This window comes from Macadamia integrifolia, chromosome 9 (genome assembly GCF_013358625.1).
Source record: "Macadamia integrifolia cultivar HAES 741 chromosome 9, SCU_Mint_v3, whole genome shotgun sequence".
Lineage (NCBI taxonomy): Eukaryota > Viridiplantae > Streptophyta > Magnoliopsida > Proteales > Proteaceae > Macadamia > Macadamia integrifolia.
Window position 1 is genome coordinate 20,533,301 of NC_056565.1, and position 19,519 is coordinate 20,552,819.

Below are 19,519 nucleotides of genomic sequence, written 5' to 3' on the forward strand. Positions count from 1 at the left end.
GCTCGAGAAATCCGCATGCTGCATCGCAATACGGGCTTCTAGCAAGTACTAGAAAATGAAGTACAAGCTTAAATTTCAGTCATGTTTGGTGTGATATTTTTCAATGAGGAAAATTGTCGAGCACTTGCCATCCTATAACCATTTTTTTTTTTGTTCGACTCCTATCTTCCTAGATAGATTTTTGGAAGGTCCAATTATTTGCAGGTATCTCTGCTCTGAATTGAAAGGCTGAGATCCAGATGCACCACACGTACATCAATTACTGCTCTATCCCTCCCACTTTCCCTCCGTCTCTCTCCCCTGGCTCCAGCTTACACCTTGGAGATGCCTTTCCGCACACACATTATAAGGAACAAGGTAACAGCTACCTCCAGAGATTATATTGATGGGCAGGAATACATGAAACTGTTTGGTTGCAAGTTAGGTCTAGTATCCCACATGATAGTAACAAAATAATGAAAAAGACGCGAATGGAAGAGATCCAGCATAATTAGACACTAATTTTATATATATATATATATATATATTTACATGTGGTTGGTTCCTGGGTTTACTCAGTTAACTGAACTAAACAGTCATCCAGGTCACATTCACAATCACCTACTACAAAGTTTTATGAAGACCAGGAACACAACTCATCCTACTGAAACCAGATTAACCAAGACTAGAAACACAAAATCACCTGGAGCAATAAGTAGAACCATCATCATATAACACGCAGGGAAGGAAGGCTACAATAAGTGGTTAGCGTCTTAGCAATTACAGACAGGCCATTGAAAGGACATGAGATTAGGGTCATCATCAGTGTTGCTATCTTCCGGTTTCTTGCATGCTCTTGACGTCAAGTCCTTATCGGTAGTATGCCTGCTGATATCCTGATGCCAAACCATTGCCATAACCTCCATATGCTGGATAATTCAATGGGGCTCCTGGATAAGGCCCAGTGATGACAGGAGGGGCTGCTTCTTCTGGTGAGTAAGCATAAGGATCCCTAACAGCTGGTGGGCTCCTGCTACCATATAAGGCAGGTGGTGCTGGCCGATCGTATGAGTAAGCTGGGACCCCAGCAGGGTATTGGGCATGGGATGGGGATCTGATGAATGTAGGGCCTGCAGGTGTATGGAAAGAGGATACATAAGCATTTGTCAAACGACCAGCCTTGGCAGGAGGCATGGGTCCTCCATTGCTTGCACGAGTTCGCTTGTTGGCAGGGACTGCAGCTGGCTTTTTCTTCTCAGCCTTGGCCTTTTCAAGTTGTTCAAGACGCTTCCTGAGGCCTTCCGAAGGGAACTCAGCCTCAAGCTTGTACTCCTCGATGCATTTGATGACAGCTCGAAGCGCTGATTGTTCCTTGCGTCCAGCTAGCTGCACGAAATAAAAACATACCCTCTTGCTTTAATTTTCTTAAACAGTATCACATAAAAACAAACTTCTTAATCTTCGTCTGAGTTTGTTGTGCCTCTTAAATGATAAAAGAAACTTGCAAATGATATTAACTACTATTCTCTGAAGAAATACATGAGATTAACCATAATACCATCACATAACGCAAAAGTGTTAGTTGCAAGTGAATTTCCCACAACTTAAGCGAGAGAGTGACTACTCCAGCAGCATTGGTTACTGTTTACATTGATGGAGTTCTCACCAGATGAACTAGTTTGTTAGAGGTAAAACTCAGATTATTTTTCTGAGACAACGTAATAATAATAGTCGCCGTTACCCAAAAAAATAAAAATAAAAAGTAATAATAATAGTAGTAATGATAATACTCCATACAATGTCAACACAGTCAAACAATTTAAACACAGATCAAAGATGATTACTTCTCCAAACTTTTGGTGAATCAAAAGAAGCCAATATTAAAACCTCCCTTTGATGGGAAAGAAAATTTTGTGGGTCATTACTGAGAAAGGAAATGGTTCTCGTTAGTATTTTCTATATCTAGAAGAAATATTTGACTTAACTTTTAGTTTTAAGACATACACATTAACATAGATAAAAAGAAAGAAAGCAATTAGGGAAATCAATTCGGGATATATATATATATACATACAGCTACTCGGCCAGATTTGTTACGATCCTCCATAATAGAATTTGCAGCTTTCCTTGAATCTTTCAGATAAGCTTTCAGCAGGGGAACAGGAGGGAACTTGTCCATAAGGCCAACTTCATAAGTAAAATGAACTGCATCAACTTGCTGTCCCTTGTTGATTAATTCTTTAATCATCTCTGCAAGTAACAAAAGCATGAAGACAGAATGAGGAATATCCATCTCTGCAGACAAATGTACTGTATCCACAAGAACAAGGAACCTTTCCGCAACATCGAAATTACCCAATTAACATTTGTCAATGTAGATTTCAGGCCCATTTTGGAGACCATACTTTGGCAAATGGAAAATACTAGATCTTCAAAAAATAAGGTATCTCCGCTCTAAGAATACCTAGTTTCCAGCTTTCTTCATTAAATAGCAATTACATTTTTTTTATAATTGTTAATAAATGATACAAGACATGCATGCAAACTGCCATCAGTACGACTATGGGTGGAATACTCATGTTCGGCCCTCAAGCCACCCATATCCACCCATTCTAACCTGCCTGAACCCAGACAGGCCAATAAACGGGCTGCTATTGGGTAGGTCATCTACTTGGATATAAAATAAAATCTTCTCAGGCATGGGGTTGTGGATCCACGGGACTGCCGTACTTGTCAGCCCCAGCCCAAACCCACCTAATTTAACTAGTAGTTATCATGACTAGAAATAAATTAGAACGAAGGAAAACGATTCCTGCCAGGCTGCATGGCGCCTGCACCCAGACACAGAGGAGAGAGAAATGATGCCCTGCCACCCGTGACATGCGAAAATCCCACCCTTGTTGATGCCCATGCGTGTGCACTGTCGTTGGTCCCAGCACTGGTGCAGGGGCCATGCATCCTGCCAGGAATCCCCTGCCCTAAAATGAAATAATGTATAACAAAAGAAATTAACTACTACATTTATTTAAGTTTGAATTTCTACATGAACCATCACACATCCGCTAATTATAAAAGGGACATACTTGCATGCCTACAACCTGTGGAATTGGTTCAAGCCATAGCAAAAGGCACCTCCTATAACTCACCTGAACCTCTGCTTGATTATTAACTAGGACACTCAAATATTTATGGGTCAAGATGAACAATATTAAGAAGAAAATGAAATCAACAAAGAGAAGGTTAGAAGGACATAAGGTAATGACTTAAAGCCACAATTACTTGAAAGCCTTATCTCCACTACTAGGACAAACAAAAATCCTGTGCAATTATTCCACTCTTATACAAGACCCTTCTATTCATTCCTCCTCCCCACCCCCCACCCAGGTTTATTTTATTGATAAATAAAAAAAAGTTGAAAGTATTGATATAGTACATCAACAAGAAACAATACTGCAACATACTACATGGTCTGATAACTCCACAGATACACTTCAGATATACCCAGACCAGACTTAGCTAAACTCATCAGCCAAATGGTCAGCTGATTTCTATCGCAATTTTTAGAACATTCAGCATAATAAATGTCAGCCCTCAAGCAGTTGTATATGCAGAATCAACCAAAACCCAGCTCAATTTGAAACTGAGTTGAATCAGTAGTAGATGTGGTAATGGGTTAAGTTGCAATACTACAAATTAGATGCAGCATAACCTGACCTGGTCCAACCCAAAAATGAAATCAGGTTGAGGATTACCCAGTCTGAAACAATCCAAGGTTTCTTTTCCCTACTGTCCAAAATAAAGGTACTACAGAAAACTTGAAGAAATACCCCATCCTAAAGGGTTATAAACTAAAGCAAGTCTTATGCTTATGCCATACCAAGTCTTACGAAGAGCTATATAAACAAAGCTGGTGGAAAAAAAAAATTGTAACCTTAATTTTTTGCCCTTTCAGTACAACATGCTTTTTTCTTTCAATGAGGATAAATCCCTATCATTTAACATGTGAAAGATCTTGAGAGTGATATAATGGTAAAATTTCGTCTTTACCCTTGACTTCGAGAAATTTTGGAAATAAGAAAAGGAGCAACCAAATAAAGGTTACAACTTCTCAGTTCACCAATTTGGTTACAATAAGATGCACCCAAATTTATAAGATTCGCTGATTCAAATCCGATTAAAGATGGAGCATGCAGGCAAGCCTCTCAAATGGCCACATGTTTGTTCACCCTATTCACAACACCCAGACTCTTCCCTTCAAAATGGCTACAGTTCAAATTTAAAATTTAGGGTTGGGCTTCCAAAGTCTGCAGGGGACTATTGGCCAACGTCTATTTTTTTGCATAAGCAACAAGAAAGATTCTATCTAACTCCAGAAAGTAAGACACAAAGCCACAACAAACAGTAAAGGGGATAAAGAAGCTGAAATTTTTGGGCCAAAACCTTTCAAAGGACAACATATTGAATTCTCGTCCATTACACCAAATGCTAGCCTAAAAGCCCCTTCATGGTGATGATGATCTCTAAGCCACAAGAATCTTGCAGCAAACCTATAGCCATATAATACATAAGCATTTCTTCGCTAAATATGCCAACAATCATTCTGGTGGCTAACTGGTTATCTCCACATAAATTAGTAAGCAATAGGGATGGCAAGGTTTTGAACAATCTGTTCAACTGATTTTGTTTGACTCAATTAAAACCGGGACCGGACATGAATTACCTGCCTAAAATCAAGGTTAGGGTTGAGGATCCTTAGCTGATTCGAGAATCAAATCGGGTTTAGGATCCTAAATTCAGGAGATCCCAAGCTTTGAAAACAGATTTCCATCCCCAAGAGGCATTACGAGGACAAGTGGCATGGAGGAAGTCACATGAGGGGAAGTATTTTGCTTTCTTCTTGAACAAAGTAGCAATACCAAAGGATTCCAAGCATGGTTTAAAGTATCTCCGATACCGATACGATACCCTCCGATACGTATCTTAAATTTAGTCGATCGATACGATACACACCGATACGATACATGGAACTTTTAAAATCCTTTCGTATCGATATATATCCTATGATACATATCGATATGCACCAATACACTATCGATACGTATTGATACTCTATGAAAAATATAAAATCAATGTGAAATATACGTTTCGGTATGTATCAGTACGTATCGATGAGAATTTGTATGTATCGATCGGTACGTATCGATCGGTACGTATCGATGAGTATCAGTACGTATCGGTGAGTATCGGTATGTATCGATCAATACGTATCAGTGAGTATTGGTATGTACCGATACAGTGCGCTACGGTCATATAATGGCCAAGATGAGTATTTTTTTCAGAAAACACGAATTTTTGAGGGGTTTTTGTTCTTAAGTTGCTGCCAGTCATATTTTTCTCTAACTAAAGTGGAAATCAAGATTGGGAACAAGGATTTTACATTTATAGGACAACTACAAACCTTGAATTCTTAGTGCGATACCCTCAATTTAGTGTTTATGCATAATACATATTATCAATAGTTTTTTTTTAACAAATTTTTTATGCAAAAGTGTTTAAAAAGGTGTTTCATATCCATTTATGTGCGTATCTTTAGCGTATCTTAACGTATCTCCGATACGATACGATACCCTCCGATACGTATCTTAATTTTGGTCGACCGATACGGCGACTGATACCGATACTTTAATCCTTGATTCCAAGGATGTGATACTTTGCACTTTGCTAGTTAGCAATCAATCAGAACGTAGGGGGATTCTTGAGTTCTATCCTTCTGGCTAGGGAACCCATCTATTGCCAGGAAGAGGATTTGGCTCTTGAGCTGGAATCAATCAATAGTAACCAACTAGTCACATTGCTCTCCATCCGGTTCCTAAGGAGAGAATAGGGGTTGGTCATGCCATAGATCAATATACCCAGAACCAAAGTGACGCGGCCAGCACCTCTCGGGGTTAAGCAGATAGGCTTGGGTTCATGATCCCCCTAGGAGAACCAGTTCTTGGAGTGCTCACTTTTCTACAATCAAGGTGGAGACTTTGCTAAGGATCGAGTGTGGCGCACTTCCCACCTACATGATTAAGTTTCATTAGGTGATTCTGTTGGGTAGTTTAATACAAATACGTAGAACATAGGGATGTTTCCATAATAAATACAGTTGTAAAATACACCTTGTATAATTTACTGACACGGAAGTGAGTTAATTAAAGCTTTTGGTTTTGCTTCACGTCGAAGCTTGAGTCAACAGAAATGGCTTTTCATTCTCCACTGAAATGAAACTACCATTAATGCAGCCAATTGGGTTTCCCAGCACTGGGTCGTGTTGTGTTTAGAAGAGTGAGGTTGTGAAGCCAGCAATGAAACAGCCAAAATAATTAGAATTTTCTACTTTTCTATTATTTTCTTTAGCAAGATCTTAATAGGTTGTCCAACTATTAAATTTGTTTTTATTTATTTATTTATTATTATTATTTTTTTTTTTTTTTAATTTCCTTAGAAACGGGAATCCTAAAGCTCTGTTGGGGAATGATCCATGACCAAAACCTAATGTTTTTTTTTTTTCAATCTTGAGGAAAGAAGCAACCAAACAATAGATAAATCTATCGTCATATCAGGGATTTTGTTTCTTACCTTATTCTTTTAACTAATCCACTTGCTCTAGTTTTTCTTAGTTCATTCTTCCTATTCTTTCCTTTGCCAAAGTTGTTGATTGAGAGTGTACAACTGTACTGTGCATGTCGTCTTCGTGGTTTTCTCCTTTCCTGTTCTCCCTCTTTAAGCCTTTTTTTAGAAATTCAGTCTAATGGGCTGGACACAGACAACCTGAAGTAAATCCAGGTCAGGCATGGACTGGAGTCCAGCCCGAAATCCTGGTTCCAAGAGGACTGGGGTCGAACAAATAGTCACAGACAGAGTGGATCGTGCAACCCGACTCAAATCTGTCCAATTGTTTACCACCCCTATTAAGCAGTTGATAAATCAACAACATTTGGGTCACTGGGTGCAATTGTTCTCTTCAATATGAAAGTAAATTATTAACTAAAAACAGTCTAATATATAGACTGACATTCGCAACTTTGTGGTCATATCAAAGCACTCAACCCCTTAGCCTCAATCCAGCTTTAAAGAAGGAAAAATAGAATATTTAAGACTTGAAAGAACCAGCATCATAATCCAGGCCTAAACCAAAATCATCGAGCGGACGGAAAGAGAATGAATTGGACTGGAATTTAGTGATTCAGCAACAGAAAGGGGACAACAAAAAACAATCAATAAAAAGCATGTCGGCCAACATACCATCCATTTTATCTCCCAGTCCAAGTGAAACAGCGAGCTTAGGCATCTGCTTCCGCCAGGCGGAACCAATCACGAGCTTCCGATACAAATCAGCATCCTCTTTAGAGGCAACCGCAAATGTTACCAAGTGCTGCAGAAAAGTGTGTACGTCCGGCGTCTTCACATTCTCAATTCCCCCACGCTGATCCAAACTCTCCTTCCAAGCCTCCGCAATATCCTTTGCCCGTTCCTTCACTCTCGGCGGCAAAAGGGGCCGCGAATTCCCAAGAATAGGGTCCGCCACAACAGGAATGAGAGATTCCAGGAGCAAGACACAAGCCCAACCCAAATCATTCGACTGCTCACTCTTCTCAACACGCCTGTCAACTGGGAAAACTTCGGCAATCGCCTCCATAACAAACTTCGGTGGATCAATGCAATCAGACAAAACCAAAGGAATCTGAGCACGAAGCTTGTCCAAATCTTTCTTCTTTGCAGTCACAAACTTCCAAAGACCTTCAGAATCCATCTTCAAACAAAAAGATCTCAGCCTTAACAGCATACCTTCTTCACTATCCTCAAATTCTTCTCCACCCGTTCTCTGAAACGCCTTCAGTGCTGCCTCCTTGCGTTCTTCAACTTCAACCAGTGCCTGTTCCACATTTACATCGATAGAAACCTCACGCTTCTTCAGGACATCCAGGGATTCCTTGGTTTTATGGTCTAGGTTTTTTATTTTCACCTTCAAGGCTTCAGATTTCTTCTGGAGATCTTGCTCTAACGAAGAGAAATGATCAGAAAGCTCCTTCCATAAAAGAGTACAGCTCGTCATCAAGGACGTCTGCCTTTGGAAGTCTTCGAAACTCGTCTGTAACATTTCGCCGGGATCAGGAATAGCTACCGATCCCATTGTTGGGAGGAAGGGAAAGGAAGATCGGAACCCTAGAAATCGAAATGAGGTCCTGAAAAAGCAGCCGTCGGAGGAAGTGGGTGGTAAAAACAAAAAAGCAGATAAGGGAAAAGTACGGACTTGCTGACGTAGGATAATTAAAGCTCTACACGTGGACAACGTCTTTGAAAAGCTAACTTCTTGAGAATATAACATTTTTTTATTTCACCAAATTAAATTCAGACCCTACCATCAAGTCAAGAGTTAAAATGATCATTATTCTCTTTTTACACTAAAACTCAATTTAGCCCAATTCCTCTTCACCCCTACCTATGCTCACCTTCCCTATTGAACATCTTCGTCCCTCCAATCACCTCCACCTGTCCCATTCTTCCCATCTCTCCTTACCTGTCACCATTTCAACAACAAAAAAGGAGCACTTTCATCATTCTACATTATCCACCATTGCCCTTTCCTCCTACTTTGTCTTAACAGGAAGAGGACTTGCAGAAGCAAGAAATTTATTTACGCTCCATAGCGAATTTGATGAACTCTCGATGAATCATTGGATTTTAGCTTAGATTTAAAGAGAAAGAATAGAAACAAGGGAGAAATGAATTTAAATCAAACCTTAAAAAACGAACATACGCATTTCAGTCTGAAGTGGAGATTTGAAAAGAGATAAGAAAGGCTATAAAACCAGACGTTGGTAAAACCGACTCACTGCCCACATACTTCAACCACGCGACCAGTACAGGACAGCACCGGCTGCGGTCATGGTTTTTCCCTCAAGCCTCATTCACGCCGTTGAATAGCTCGGCTGAGAGGTCTAGACGACAGGTTTGTGTTTGTGCCTAGACTGGAAATGCCGGAATTGTGTTTGGACTGGAGAAATCTCGGGGCTTTAAAGGTTGTTGGGGGCCACCGTCAGAATCGAAAACGGAATTTCAGAAATGGAATAACAAAAGAGAGATGACAGAAGGACGAGAACTATAGTTGTTTCAAAAACCAAGACACGATTGACCATATCATAGGGGTTTCGCCTAGTCGTCGTGAGGTCCGATTGGCTGTGGTCCAAAAATTACGATTTGGAAGAAAGTAAATTAGGTCTTGGAATGGGTCCAAATCCATCGATTTGGATGAAAGAAATAATAATTTATTAGAAGGGTATATAGGTATTTTATATTAAATAAGGGTATTATGGTATTTAGAATCAAATATAATTACTGACATCAGCATATAAGGTATATTCTTTAACAGTGACTAACGGTAGGGGATTTGAGTCTAATTTGGTGAAACAGAGGGGGTGTTCTTATAATTGTAGCATTCTCCAGGGGATGGTGCCATAAATTACCCTTTTAAAAATAGTGATTCACTTACCATGTCTCACATCTCACACTAAAATGCGATATCCATAACAACAACCACGATTCAAGAACGAATTGTTTTCGAATTTCGCAACGTCCCCCGGTCTAAGGGTGTCCAATCGAGATTCGGGACGGGAATCCATGCTTAGTAATCGGTATCTCGGCTGATACTGATCTGAATCGGCCAATATCGATCCGGATTAGATAGATTAATATTATTTTTTAAATATTTTTACCCTTGATCCATATCGATTCCTCAAACCATTGTCATTAAAGAACCAATTCTAAAATCATTCCATTTATTAAACAATTTTAAAGAATTTCTCAATTGTCTTTTTTTCTTTCACAATGCTCAACAAGTTCTTGTTTGATCTGCTGCTGTTAGAAGTTACCTCCTATAGAATAACGAAGGTGTGCGAAGGTAGGCTCAAGTGTCTATTCTGCTCGTGAGTATAATGGTATAAGCCTACCTGACTGTGAGATCGACTGGTCAAACAGAGACGAAAGTCGACCATAGTGATCCGGGAGTCCCGTGTGGATGGGCTCTCGCTCAACAGATCAAAGGTACGCCGGGGATAACAGGCAGATGACTCCCAAGAGCTCTTATCGACGGAGTCGTTTGGCACCTCGATGTCAACACATCACATCTTGGGGTTGAAGAAGGTCCCAAGGGTTCGGTTGTTCGTCGATTCAAGTGGTACGTGAGTTAGGTTTAGAACGTCTTGAGACAGTTCGGTTCCTATCTACCATTGGTGTTAAAGGGAGAACTACGAAGAGCCAACCCTAGTACGAGAGGATTGGGTAGGGCCAACCCATGGTGTACCGGTTGTTATGCCAATAGCAGCGCCGGGCAACTAAGTTGGAATGGAAGAACTGCTGCGCTGCGGGAAATCCTTCTCTATACAAGTTCTCGTACGAGATTTTTGAACAGAACTTCGATAGGCGAGAGGTGTAAGCATCGCGAGGTGTGAAGCGATCTCAACTAAACGAAACGAATTTCACTTTCCAATGGTCAATCTCGCTACCTCTTTAGTTACACCACAATATTCATTCTTTAGGGGTTGATTTAAGAATAAATTGCATATCAATCTTCATAAATTTCATCATATATGTGAAATACTTGATAAAGAAAATGCAGAGAAATAAAAAAGATGCACAATCCGACCCAAGGCTTTCAATAATGGGACTTTTTAATTATGAATTTTTTTTTATAGAAAAACAAACAATATCATTAAGTTAAAATGTGAGTTTGGAACATAGTTTGTGGTTCTCTAATCACTACCTTTCTGTCCTTAGCATTATAGGCTATGATCTTAAGAGGTCTAATTACACTATTGTTCTTATCAAAAAATAAAATAATTAAACTATTGTTAACCTTTACAAAAAAAATTACATTCATACAAAAGATGAGTGTTTTCCAAAAAAATGAGTAAAGAAATCCATGGCTAAGAAAAATTTATGTCAAAATGGGTTCCAGTTCAACATTACTCCAGATCTCATTCACATTCCATCCTCTTTCCTATGCCTTCTTCAAGCCTTGTAGAAGGCCCATGCCACTGCTTCAGAATCTTTTCTTTTGAATAAGTTGAGTTCCTTGTAGGTTATTAGAATGCGGGTTAATGCTTATGATCACTAACACTCAAATAAGTTCACAATCCATTGCATATGAAAAGTATAATAACGATTTATGTCATTGAGGTTCATAAGCTAGGTCATTGGCAATTAGGATTAATATTTAGGGATAAATATTACAATTATTTTTTCCCTTATCAAACTAGAGTATACCAATTGGTAGTTGATGTCGTTAGGAGCACAGGACCAAAACCTAAAAGCATCAAATAGGCACAAAATAGGGCCATTACGTCTAAGGGGGACCAAGACCCGTACTTCCTTAAGTGGGAGCACTAGCATGCATTATACTCCTAGATGGAGAACTCAATCCTATAAGAAATAGTACTTACTGAATTGGTACACATCCCATGTATGTCTATGAATGTTCTACTTTTCTAAACGTTAATATGCACTCTACCATATGAGTAGGAATAGACGATTTAAAATTTTTAAAATATAAAATTGAATGGCTCAGACTTATCTTGTGATTTTACCAAAAAAAATATTTTTTGAAACATCACACCTTCCATTGTTACTTGGATAAAATGCACATAAATACTTATTTTTTCTTGGTAATTATTACATCACTTCTATGAGTTTTTTTGGGGGGTAAACCATGACTTCCACAAGAAAACCAATTGAGGTTGGACTTGGGCTTGGGGACAAAGACCTCATCGCACTCGAGGGAACCAGTGTTGGAGTCATGACGACGCTGGCTGTACTTCCAAGAAGGGACGAGGATGCAGAATGCAGGACATGGGAGGAGAATAAGTCCCATGGTATAGTTAGGCTACTGGTGGGCACACTCGTTAGCAATGACCCAGACACTCGTTAGGACGCAACCTTGAATTTCCCGGTAGATGGGCCAAGCAGTGAACTAGTTGATCCAATGTTTTACAAATAGCATGGATTAGTCCATGTGATAGAGGACCAAGCAAGCATTTCATTGGTACAAAATTTCAGCTTAAAATGAGTAGAGAATATAACAAAAATTCAAAAGCAGCCATTTTATATATCATATTGATCTCCATTTGAAGGTATTTTGATATGTTTACTAAAACTTTGAATCTGAGTTTAGTCAACCATCCCTGCTTATCTCAGATTAAAATTTGACCATTGAAATATGTATATGGGTACTATATCACATGGACTAAGCCATGAACTGCCAAGTAGCAACTCTAGGCATAGTGACGCCTAGAAGAACCCAACAAATAACTACCCTTTTGGGCTTTTGCATTCGATTGCCACCCCTAAACCAATAAATAAGCCCCCTTTACTTTACATATACATGATACCGTAGTTTCTGCTATTAAATCAGCAAATCCTTGAAAATGTAACATTCGAATAAGACCTAGTTCCTTACCAAATGATTCCCCCCACCATATGCCACCAAATGGCATTATATTCTTAAAATACCCTACTCACAGGCAAAACAACATGTTTAAAAATTTCTCAAGAGCAAAACACAGAATCAAACGCAAAAGGCAACCTTCCGCTCAACCGATCGTTAGATGCAAGTGGTTTTTCCGTCGCCGCTCAACAGATCCTCCACCTCTCTTCATTAACAATGCCCACCCTTTCTCCATGCTTACCTCACCCAAACCCATGAATCATCAATGAAACCAATTTTACCTATTGATACAGCACTTTCTCCTCGTCTTCTTCCTCTCTGTAAACACAGCCGCCGTCTCTCGGCCCTAAGTGGAAGGTACGGACTCCCCCCGTACCCCTCTAAAGCACCCCAAGGATCTGCGAATCTCTCCTCTCCTTTCTCTCTCTCTCTTTCCCACGGATGGCTATAATGCCCAAAATCTCAAACTCGATCTCAAGCCTAACCATATCTTTCCCGTATTCCCTACAAACCTTACATTAAACCAAAAGACCTTTTGTCCCATCATAAATTTACTCACCCACCAACCCATGGGGAAATCTCAACCCACTTTTATGGCAAAAACCGCTTAGTCCCCACCTACCGAAAAAGCAGCGACAACCTCACACAGGCATTCTCGTCACACCCCCTCTCAACCCGGGAAAAAAATCCTCTATTTTTCTCATCCCTGTTTTTCCTTGTTTTGCTACCTGCAAAACAACATACGTGGACAACTTTAAGACCAACGCACCGGATGTAATAATCCTCACCCAACCTTGACCATTGATCTTAAAGTTGTCCACGTGTCGTGTTCTGCAGGTAGCAAAACAAGGAAAAATAGAGATGAGAAAAACAGAGGATTTTCATCCCTCGACCCGGTCCTAAACGAGAGCTCAGTAACATGGCCCTACATCGCCGCCCTTCTCCTGCTTCCAAAACACAACCACCACCCCCACACCTAACCCACGCCATCTGGGGAGTGCATGCCATCGATTTTGGAACTGATCTGGAGCCCAAGCCCTGCATCCCGTTGGCATCCTCCCTAGTTGGGATGGTTGTCAACGAACCCTTACATTCAGCCTTTAACTTGAGAGATGTTAATATCACTGTGGGAACCAAAGGGAGCCATCTTCATCTGTTGTTCAGGTAAGGGACGTTTCTTTGTTGACTTCATCTCTTCCGAAGCAAAGAGGGTTGTTGTTTCTTTCTCACCTTGGTGGTGTGAGAACTTCCTTCTATAACTCGGAGTCGTTCCACTAGATACTGAAGCTTCACTGAGGGAAATGGAAGCAACCCCTATATGGGTACTAGTTGAAAACATTCCTGTTGATGCGTTCTCCTCCCCGAATGTCCGCACTGCCGTGTCTTGCATGGGTAAAATAATGGATATCAGTCTCAACCTGCTGGAAATAGGTCTCCCATTGAACACTGCTAGAGTAAAAATCTCAGTCAAAGAAAAACCACCCCTTATGTCTCAACTCCACTATCCATCTCCCTCAGGGTGAACCTATCTCTGTGAATTTCAAGTTTGAGCTTACCACTTTGTGTTCGTTGTGTGGCCTTATTACTCACTCCGTGGAGCTTTGTCCTGAATCCACAAACCTCTCTGACCCATCCTCACACCACCCTTATGAAGAGGCCCTCACACTGCCCCTCTTTGTTAACCAGGGTAGACCCCTTGTGACCATTGATAACGTACCGGCATCCTTTTCGTGTTTGGCTCCTGTCTCGATGGCTTCTCTTGGTGGTACTCTGTCACAGGCACAAGTGATCCAATCGAATGCAGAGATTGAACCTTCAAACTTCCAAGCCCTGCCACCAACCCTCTCACCTGCTCCCATGCTGGTTGACCAAAATGGGCCTTTCCCCAACAACCTAACTGACCTATCGGCCTCTTTGTCCACCTTGTACAACTTGGATGACCCCCTTTGGCTACAAAATTTCCTCTCTGTGGACACTAACATGTTGGCTCCCTTCACTCCTACTGTGGTCTCCTCCTCAGGCCTACTGAACCCAACCCCAGGTGTTTCTCCCACAGTACCACCAATGTCTGCGGGAACACTTTTACCCGCTTTAGCCAGTTGCGGTTTGCCACTTGGTGCCCCCCTCTTCACCACCACTCTTCCCCTTCAACCTATTGTTTCTGATGCTAGCCGACCACCCACCTGCAAAACCCCCTTAACCCCAGTACCTGAAAAACAACAACACAATAACTCGTTCAATCAACTCAACAATGCAAGCCATGTTACCATCAACTATAACTTCCCACCCGGTATGAAACCCTTAATCACACCAACCTTGTAGGAAAAGGTGTAACCCGATACAGGCCATGTAAAAGGCCACGTTTGGACTTACCGGACAATGAAACGATCTCCAACATCTGTGGCCTAATTGCAAAAACCGATGAACCCACACTTACCTTTAATATTTTAATGGATAGATTCAAAGGGAGGGTTGTTCTTGAGGATCGTGACAAGAAAAATGAGGAACCTGAACACTTCGGGCGCATCTGTGATGAAGATTTGTCACAAGGGGGAGAGCTGGAAAGTTCCCCGCAGGGCCGGGTATTTATCATAACTTTATTTCATCCGTTCTCTCTATATTTATCCTGTTTTTTCTATGTATGTCTGAGTCTTTTGTATCTTGGTATCACCTTGAGAAGAAGTACTGGAAAAGGCAATTCCTCCCAAGGTAGTAACCATTGATACCTTTTTATACCACCTTCCTTCTCTTTCTTTTAAAATCTTTATCTCCTTTCATTCGTTACTTAGTCGCTTTTAGTTTCTTACCTTGTTTGCTTTGGAATATCTTTGCTATTATGAACTTATTCTTGTGTATGTCGTTTTTTGTTCATATTAAATTTGTTGTATATACACCTACTGCCGATTGCTCTTTTTAACTACTTGTTATCATGATTGTATTGAGTTGGAATGTTAGAGGACTACACTCTAACACCACAAAGGTTGCCTTCTTGCACATGTTAAAGCTATCAACCCGGACATAATCTTTTTGTGTGAAACAAAAATTAAAAATTAAGGACCACAGCCTTTTCAAACTACATCCTCATCTTATGAGTTTTGACAAATCCCATTTCATGAATAGCTCGGGGAGTCATGGCAAATTGGGAGGCCTCTGGCTTCTTTTCAAACCATCTTTACCTGTTAAATCCGTTAATTTGGACCATGGTTTCTTTATCATTTCCTTCAACCCCACACAAGAACTCCCACTGAGTTGGACTTTGGTTTGCATATACGCCTCACCACACTACAATCCCAGATCCGATTTTTGGGCCTTGCTAATTACCCATCTTTATTCCATAAAGACTCCCTTTGCTTTAATTGGTGACTTCAATGAAATTACCTCTCAAGAGCAAAAGTTCGGAGGAAACCCTTTCAAGCACTCCAATTCGATTCTTTTACTGGAGAATATCCTGTCAAACCACAACCTTGACCCCATTAGACCAATGAACAACCCCTTCACTTGGTCCAACAAACAAAAACCCCCAAACCTGATCAAAGAATGCTTGGACAAAGTGTATGCCAATCTTGATTGGATTTCCCTATGTCCAAATCCTTTACTTACCAAACTTGCATCTGTAGGGTCGGACCATAACCCAATTGTCACTACAAGAAAACATATTAATGGCGACAGTAAAAAAATATTATTGTCGCCAAATATAATATATAGCGACCGTAAAATGGATAGTGTTGCCTAATACATTTATGACGACTGTAAAATAATACTCGTCACCAAAACAAAATTTCAGCGACGAAATTAAAAATACCGTAGCAACATCATTTTATAACAACGGGTTAAATTTAAATGTTACAAAAAATTATTTAAGGCGACGGAATTTTTTAATACCGTAGTGAAATAATATCTTAGACAACGGTAAATTTTTTACCGTCGCCTCATATCCTATGCTCAATCAACAATAATTTGATTTATAACAACGATAGAAATTATACTGTCACAAAATATAATCATTTATATTTGGCGACAGTTAAAACACTACTGTAGCCAGTCATTGATTTTAGGCAACTGCAATTTTATTACCGTCGCCAATTAACACCAAAATCATTTAGGAATTTTAGACGCGGGAAAGGTTTCTTAATTTACTTATGCTTTTGGTTTTCCCGGTTTCCTTTTCCCGCACAAACATGCTTTTATAGTATTTCTCCCTCTCAAAACCTCGTGAATCTAATTTATTTATTTATTTTTAAAATTAATCCAGTTTTAGTGAAATTCAAAGTCTCTCTTGAAAAAAAAAAAAAAAAGAAGAAAAACACAAAGTCTCCCTCTCTCACGTCTCTCCTCTACCTTTAGCCCCTCTCTCTCACGTCTCTCCTCTAACTATAACCTCCCCTCTCTCTGCTCTTCCCTATCACGCTCTCTCTCTCTCTCTCTCTCTCTTTCTCTCTTCCTCTCTTCGTGGATCAATTCTGCTCCTCCCTCAATCCCTCTCTCTCTGTTCTAACCTCTGCCAGTAGTGACGTTACAGAGGCTGTGGGTGAGAAAGCAATCTAGGTACAGTTTCTATCTTACCCCTTGTTTTACACTTCGGTTTTGTTAATTTTGATTGCTCTATTTGCTGTTGTTGTGCTCCCTAATAGATGAAAAAGGAGGTAAATTTACTTTGGTTTCCTTATACATTTACTTTGGTTTATTTCTTTTACTTGGATGTGGTGGGAGAATTGAGAGGTGATTCTAAGGCCTTGAGCAAATATGAAAAATGTGATAGAGAAACCTTTAAGGAGGAGAGGTAGTTAAAGCCTGCTTGTCTCTTTTGGTAGACTACCTTACCCATTCAAAACTGAACGCTCCTACTACTCTATGGTGTCCTTTGAAACCCAAAAATCTTGAAGCACAAGGACCCAGGAATAACTTGAGCAGCAATAGTGGGCAGCGTGCAAGCAAAGTGTCTGATTAATTTCCTCAAAGAATGTGGCAACTTCAGGAAAGCAAAAGATTGTTGATAGATCCTTGTGGACACAAATACCAACAATAGGAGGAAGACAGCCACCCTTTGTCTTCTTCCGCTATTCAAAGAATCAGTTTTTCTTCTCTGTTTTCTCACTCATCTTCCTTGTCTGGCTCATCCTACGCCCCTCCAAGCCTGAGTTCTACCTCAAAGAAGCCGATATCTACCAATTAGACGTCACAGCACCTCACCTTCTCAACTCTTCCATACAAGTCACTATGGTCACCATGAACCCAAATAAGAAGGTTGGGGTCTACCACGACCAGCTCCAAGTCTACGCCTCCTACAAGGGCCAACAGATTACTCTCTACACTTCTCTTCCTCCATTCTATCAAGGCCATGAAGATAGCAATCTGTTGACAGCTTCCTTGGTAGGACTGGGCCTCCCCGTGGCCCCATCTCTTGGTTACGAAGTGGGTCGGGATCAGACAGCAGGTAGTCTGGTTTTAAGTCTGAAGGTGAACGGAAGGCTCCGATGGAAGGTTTGGACCTGGGTTTCCGGCCGATATCGGTTTAATGTGGATTGTGTTGCCATTATCGCCTTTCGTCCATACGTTGTATTCCTCATCAATTAAACAGATTACTACTCCCAAGATTAGTAAATGGTCCCTTAGCTTCTCCTTTGTCATCTACCATTACCGCTCAAAGGGACAACTCCATTACAATTACAATGCAATACCCTTTAAAGCTTCCACTATATATTTTCTTCCTTTCCACTCAATTCTTTATATTACCTTTTCATTCCACCACTAGTTAGTTAGTGAACATACAAGAATATAAATACATATTGAGGCAATGAAAGACAGAGATATCTAGATAAATTTCTAACAGATACATATGAAATCAGAAGGGTTTGATTTGATTTGATCATCGACGTCGTTGTCGTCGTCTATAGAAAACATGTTAGATGATTGGGATTACTAGCTATGGTTTATTTAGTTAAGGTAGTTCAAGGTCGAACAGACAATGAAATAGAGGTGGATATCAGTAGAAGACTGTACACTTGGGAAGGAGATAATATGGAAATCACTCTCCAACAGTTGATTATGCAAATGTTGGAAACCGTAGCTCTTTTCCTAGATGTAAATACTTTTGCCATATGCTAATATGCCAGATTTCTAGATTGATTAGGCAAGGATTTTTGGTGGAACTGGCCAGGGATGCCCATCAACTGTTATTTATTTCTTCAATAAAATTGGTCAGTTTCTCTGATTGTCTCATTTGGAATGCAAATGCAATGTGCTGCGTCGTCTTCATTCTGTCTAATAGAGTTGAATTCTGGCTTTCTTTCCTGAAAAAGAGAGGTCCAAAATTTCCCCATAAATATCCAGGCTGCAAGAAGAGGAACCAGTGAGAGGGAGAGAGTGTGTCTCTGTTTTTTTTTTTTTTGTGGGGGTGGAGCGGTGGGTAGGGTGTCGTGGGATGTGTGTGAACACCAAAATCTCATCACATTTGGCCCATCTCATTATGCCTTGCGGAATAATGATGTAGCAAAAAAAAAAATCTATTTCAAATTGAAGACTTTAATTCAATCGAGTACCATTGATTGTATTGGCATGTATTACTATGTATGTTCAGGATCGCTTATGGTATAATGGCCATTATTTTACTTTTTTTCATGATCTTGATTTTATAGAGATTTTATTTTTAAATTTTGATGTTTGGTTGATGGAGAAATGGGTTAGCTAATGCTATGGATATTGTGATGTTTGCTAGTATAGATATGGATATGGGATTGCTGATGATTGTTACACTGGGTTGGTCCAGTTTGAATATTGTTTCAATTCATACATTCTTAAATTAGATGTTCTCGAAACTCATTAACTTGTAACTTGTTTCAAATTTCTGAAAAATCAACTTATCACTTCATTTGTCAAAATATGGAGAAGGTTGAGTTAGGTGGGAATGTTGGGATTAATCCTCGGGTAAGAATAATATTTTTATTTGTATATTGTTTTCTCTTTTTTCCTTGGATGCAATAACTAATAATAGTGTATTTTGTTGTATGAACCTCCAAAGTAAGATTTTTAACTTGATTTAGTTTACCAGACATA

The 19,519-nt window shown here is 40.0% G+C and overlaps 2 protein-coding genes across 2 annotated transcripts; one reads left to right on the top strand and one right to left on the bottom strand.

Moving 5' to 3' along the window:
• Nucleotides 1-480: 480 nt before the first annotated feature.
• Nucleotides 481-8,223, bottom strand: LOC122089238 (FRIGIDA-like protein 4a). The gene is made up of 3 exons (XM_042658811.1): nucleotides 7,270-8,223; nucleotides 2,054-2,229; nucleotides 481-1,365 (listed from the first exon to the last, which is right to left on the bottom strand). The coding sequence occupies exons 1-3, from the start codon at nucleotides 8,156-8,158 to the stop codon at nucleotides 850-852; spliced, it is 1,581 nt and encodes a 526-aa protein (XP_042514745.1). The 5' UTR covers nucleotides 8,159-8,223; the 3' UTR covers nucleotides 481-849.
• Nucleotides 8,224-14,916: 6,693 nt separating this feature from the next.
• Nucleotides 14,917-18,685, top strand: LOC122089605 (NDR1/HIN1-like protein 26). The gene is made up of 3 exons (XM_042659328.1): nucleotides 14,917-15,048; nucleotides 17,098-17,185; nucleotides 17,442-18,685. Exons 1-3 carry the CDS (start codon nucleotides 14,917-14,919, stop codon nucleotides 18,038-18,040), a joined length of 819 nt encoding a protein of 272 aa, XP_042515262.1. The 3' UTR covers nucleotides 18,041-18,685.
• The last annotated feature ends 834 nt before the right edge of the window (nucleotides 18,686-19,519 follow it).

What these genes read in the sequence shown, in the direction of transcription:
- LOC122089605 (XM_042659328.1), top strand. Translation starts at nt 14,917, where the DNA reads ATGGATAGATTCAAAGGGAGGGTTGTTCTTGAGGATCGTGACAAGAAA. An exon ending in AAAGTTCCCCGCAGGGCCGG is followed by an intron (nt 15,049 to 17,097) that starts GTATTTATCATA and finishes GCTCCCTAATAG; the next exon opens with ATGAAAAAGGAGGTAAATTT. An exon ending in TGTGGTGGGAGAATTGAGAG is followed by an intron (nt 17,186 to 17,441) that starts GTGATTCTAAGG and finishes TGGCAACTTCAG; the next exon opens with GAAAGCAAAAGATTGTTGAT.
- LOC122089238 (XM_042658811.1), bottom strand. Translation starts at nt 8,158, where the DNA reads ATGGGATCGGTAGCTATTCCTGATCCCGGCGAAATGTTACAGACGAGT. An exon ending in ACTGGGAGATAAAATGGATG is followed by an intron (nt 2,230 to 7,269) that starts GTATGTTGGCCG and finishes TGTTACTTGCAG; the next exon opens with AGATGATTAAAGAATTAATC. An exon ending in ACAAATCTGGCCGAGTAGCT is followed by an intron (nt 1,366 to 2,053) that starts GTATGTATATAT and finishes TATTTCGTGCAG; the next exon opens with CTAGCTGGACGCAAGGAACA.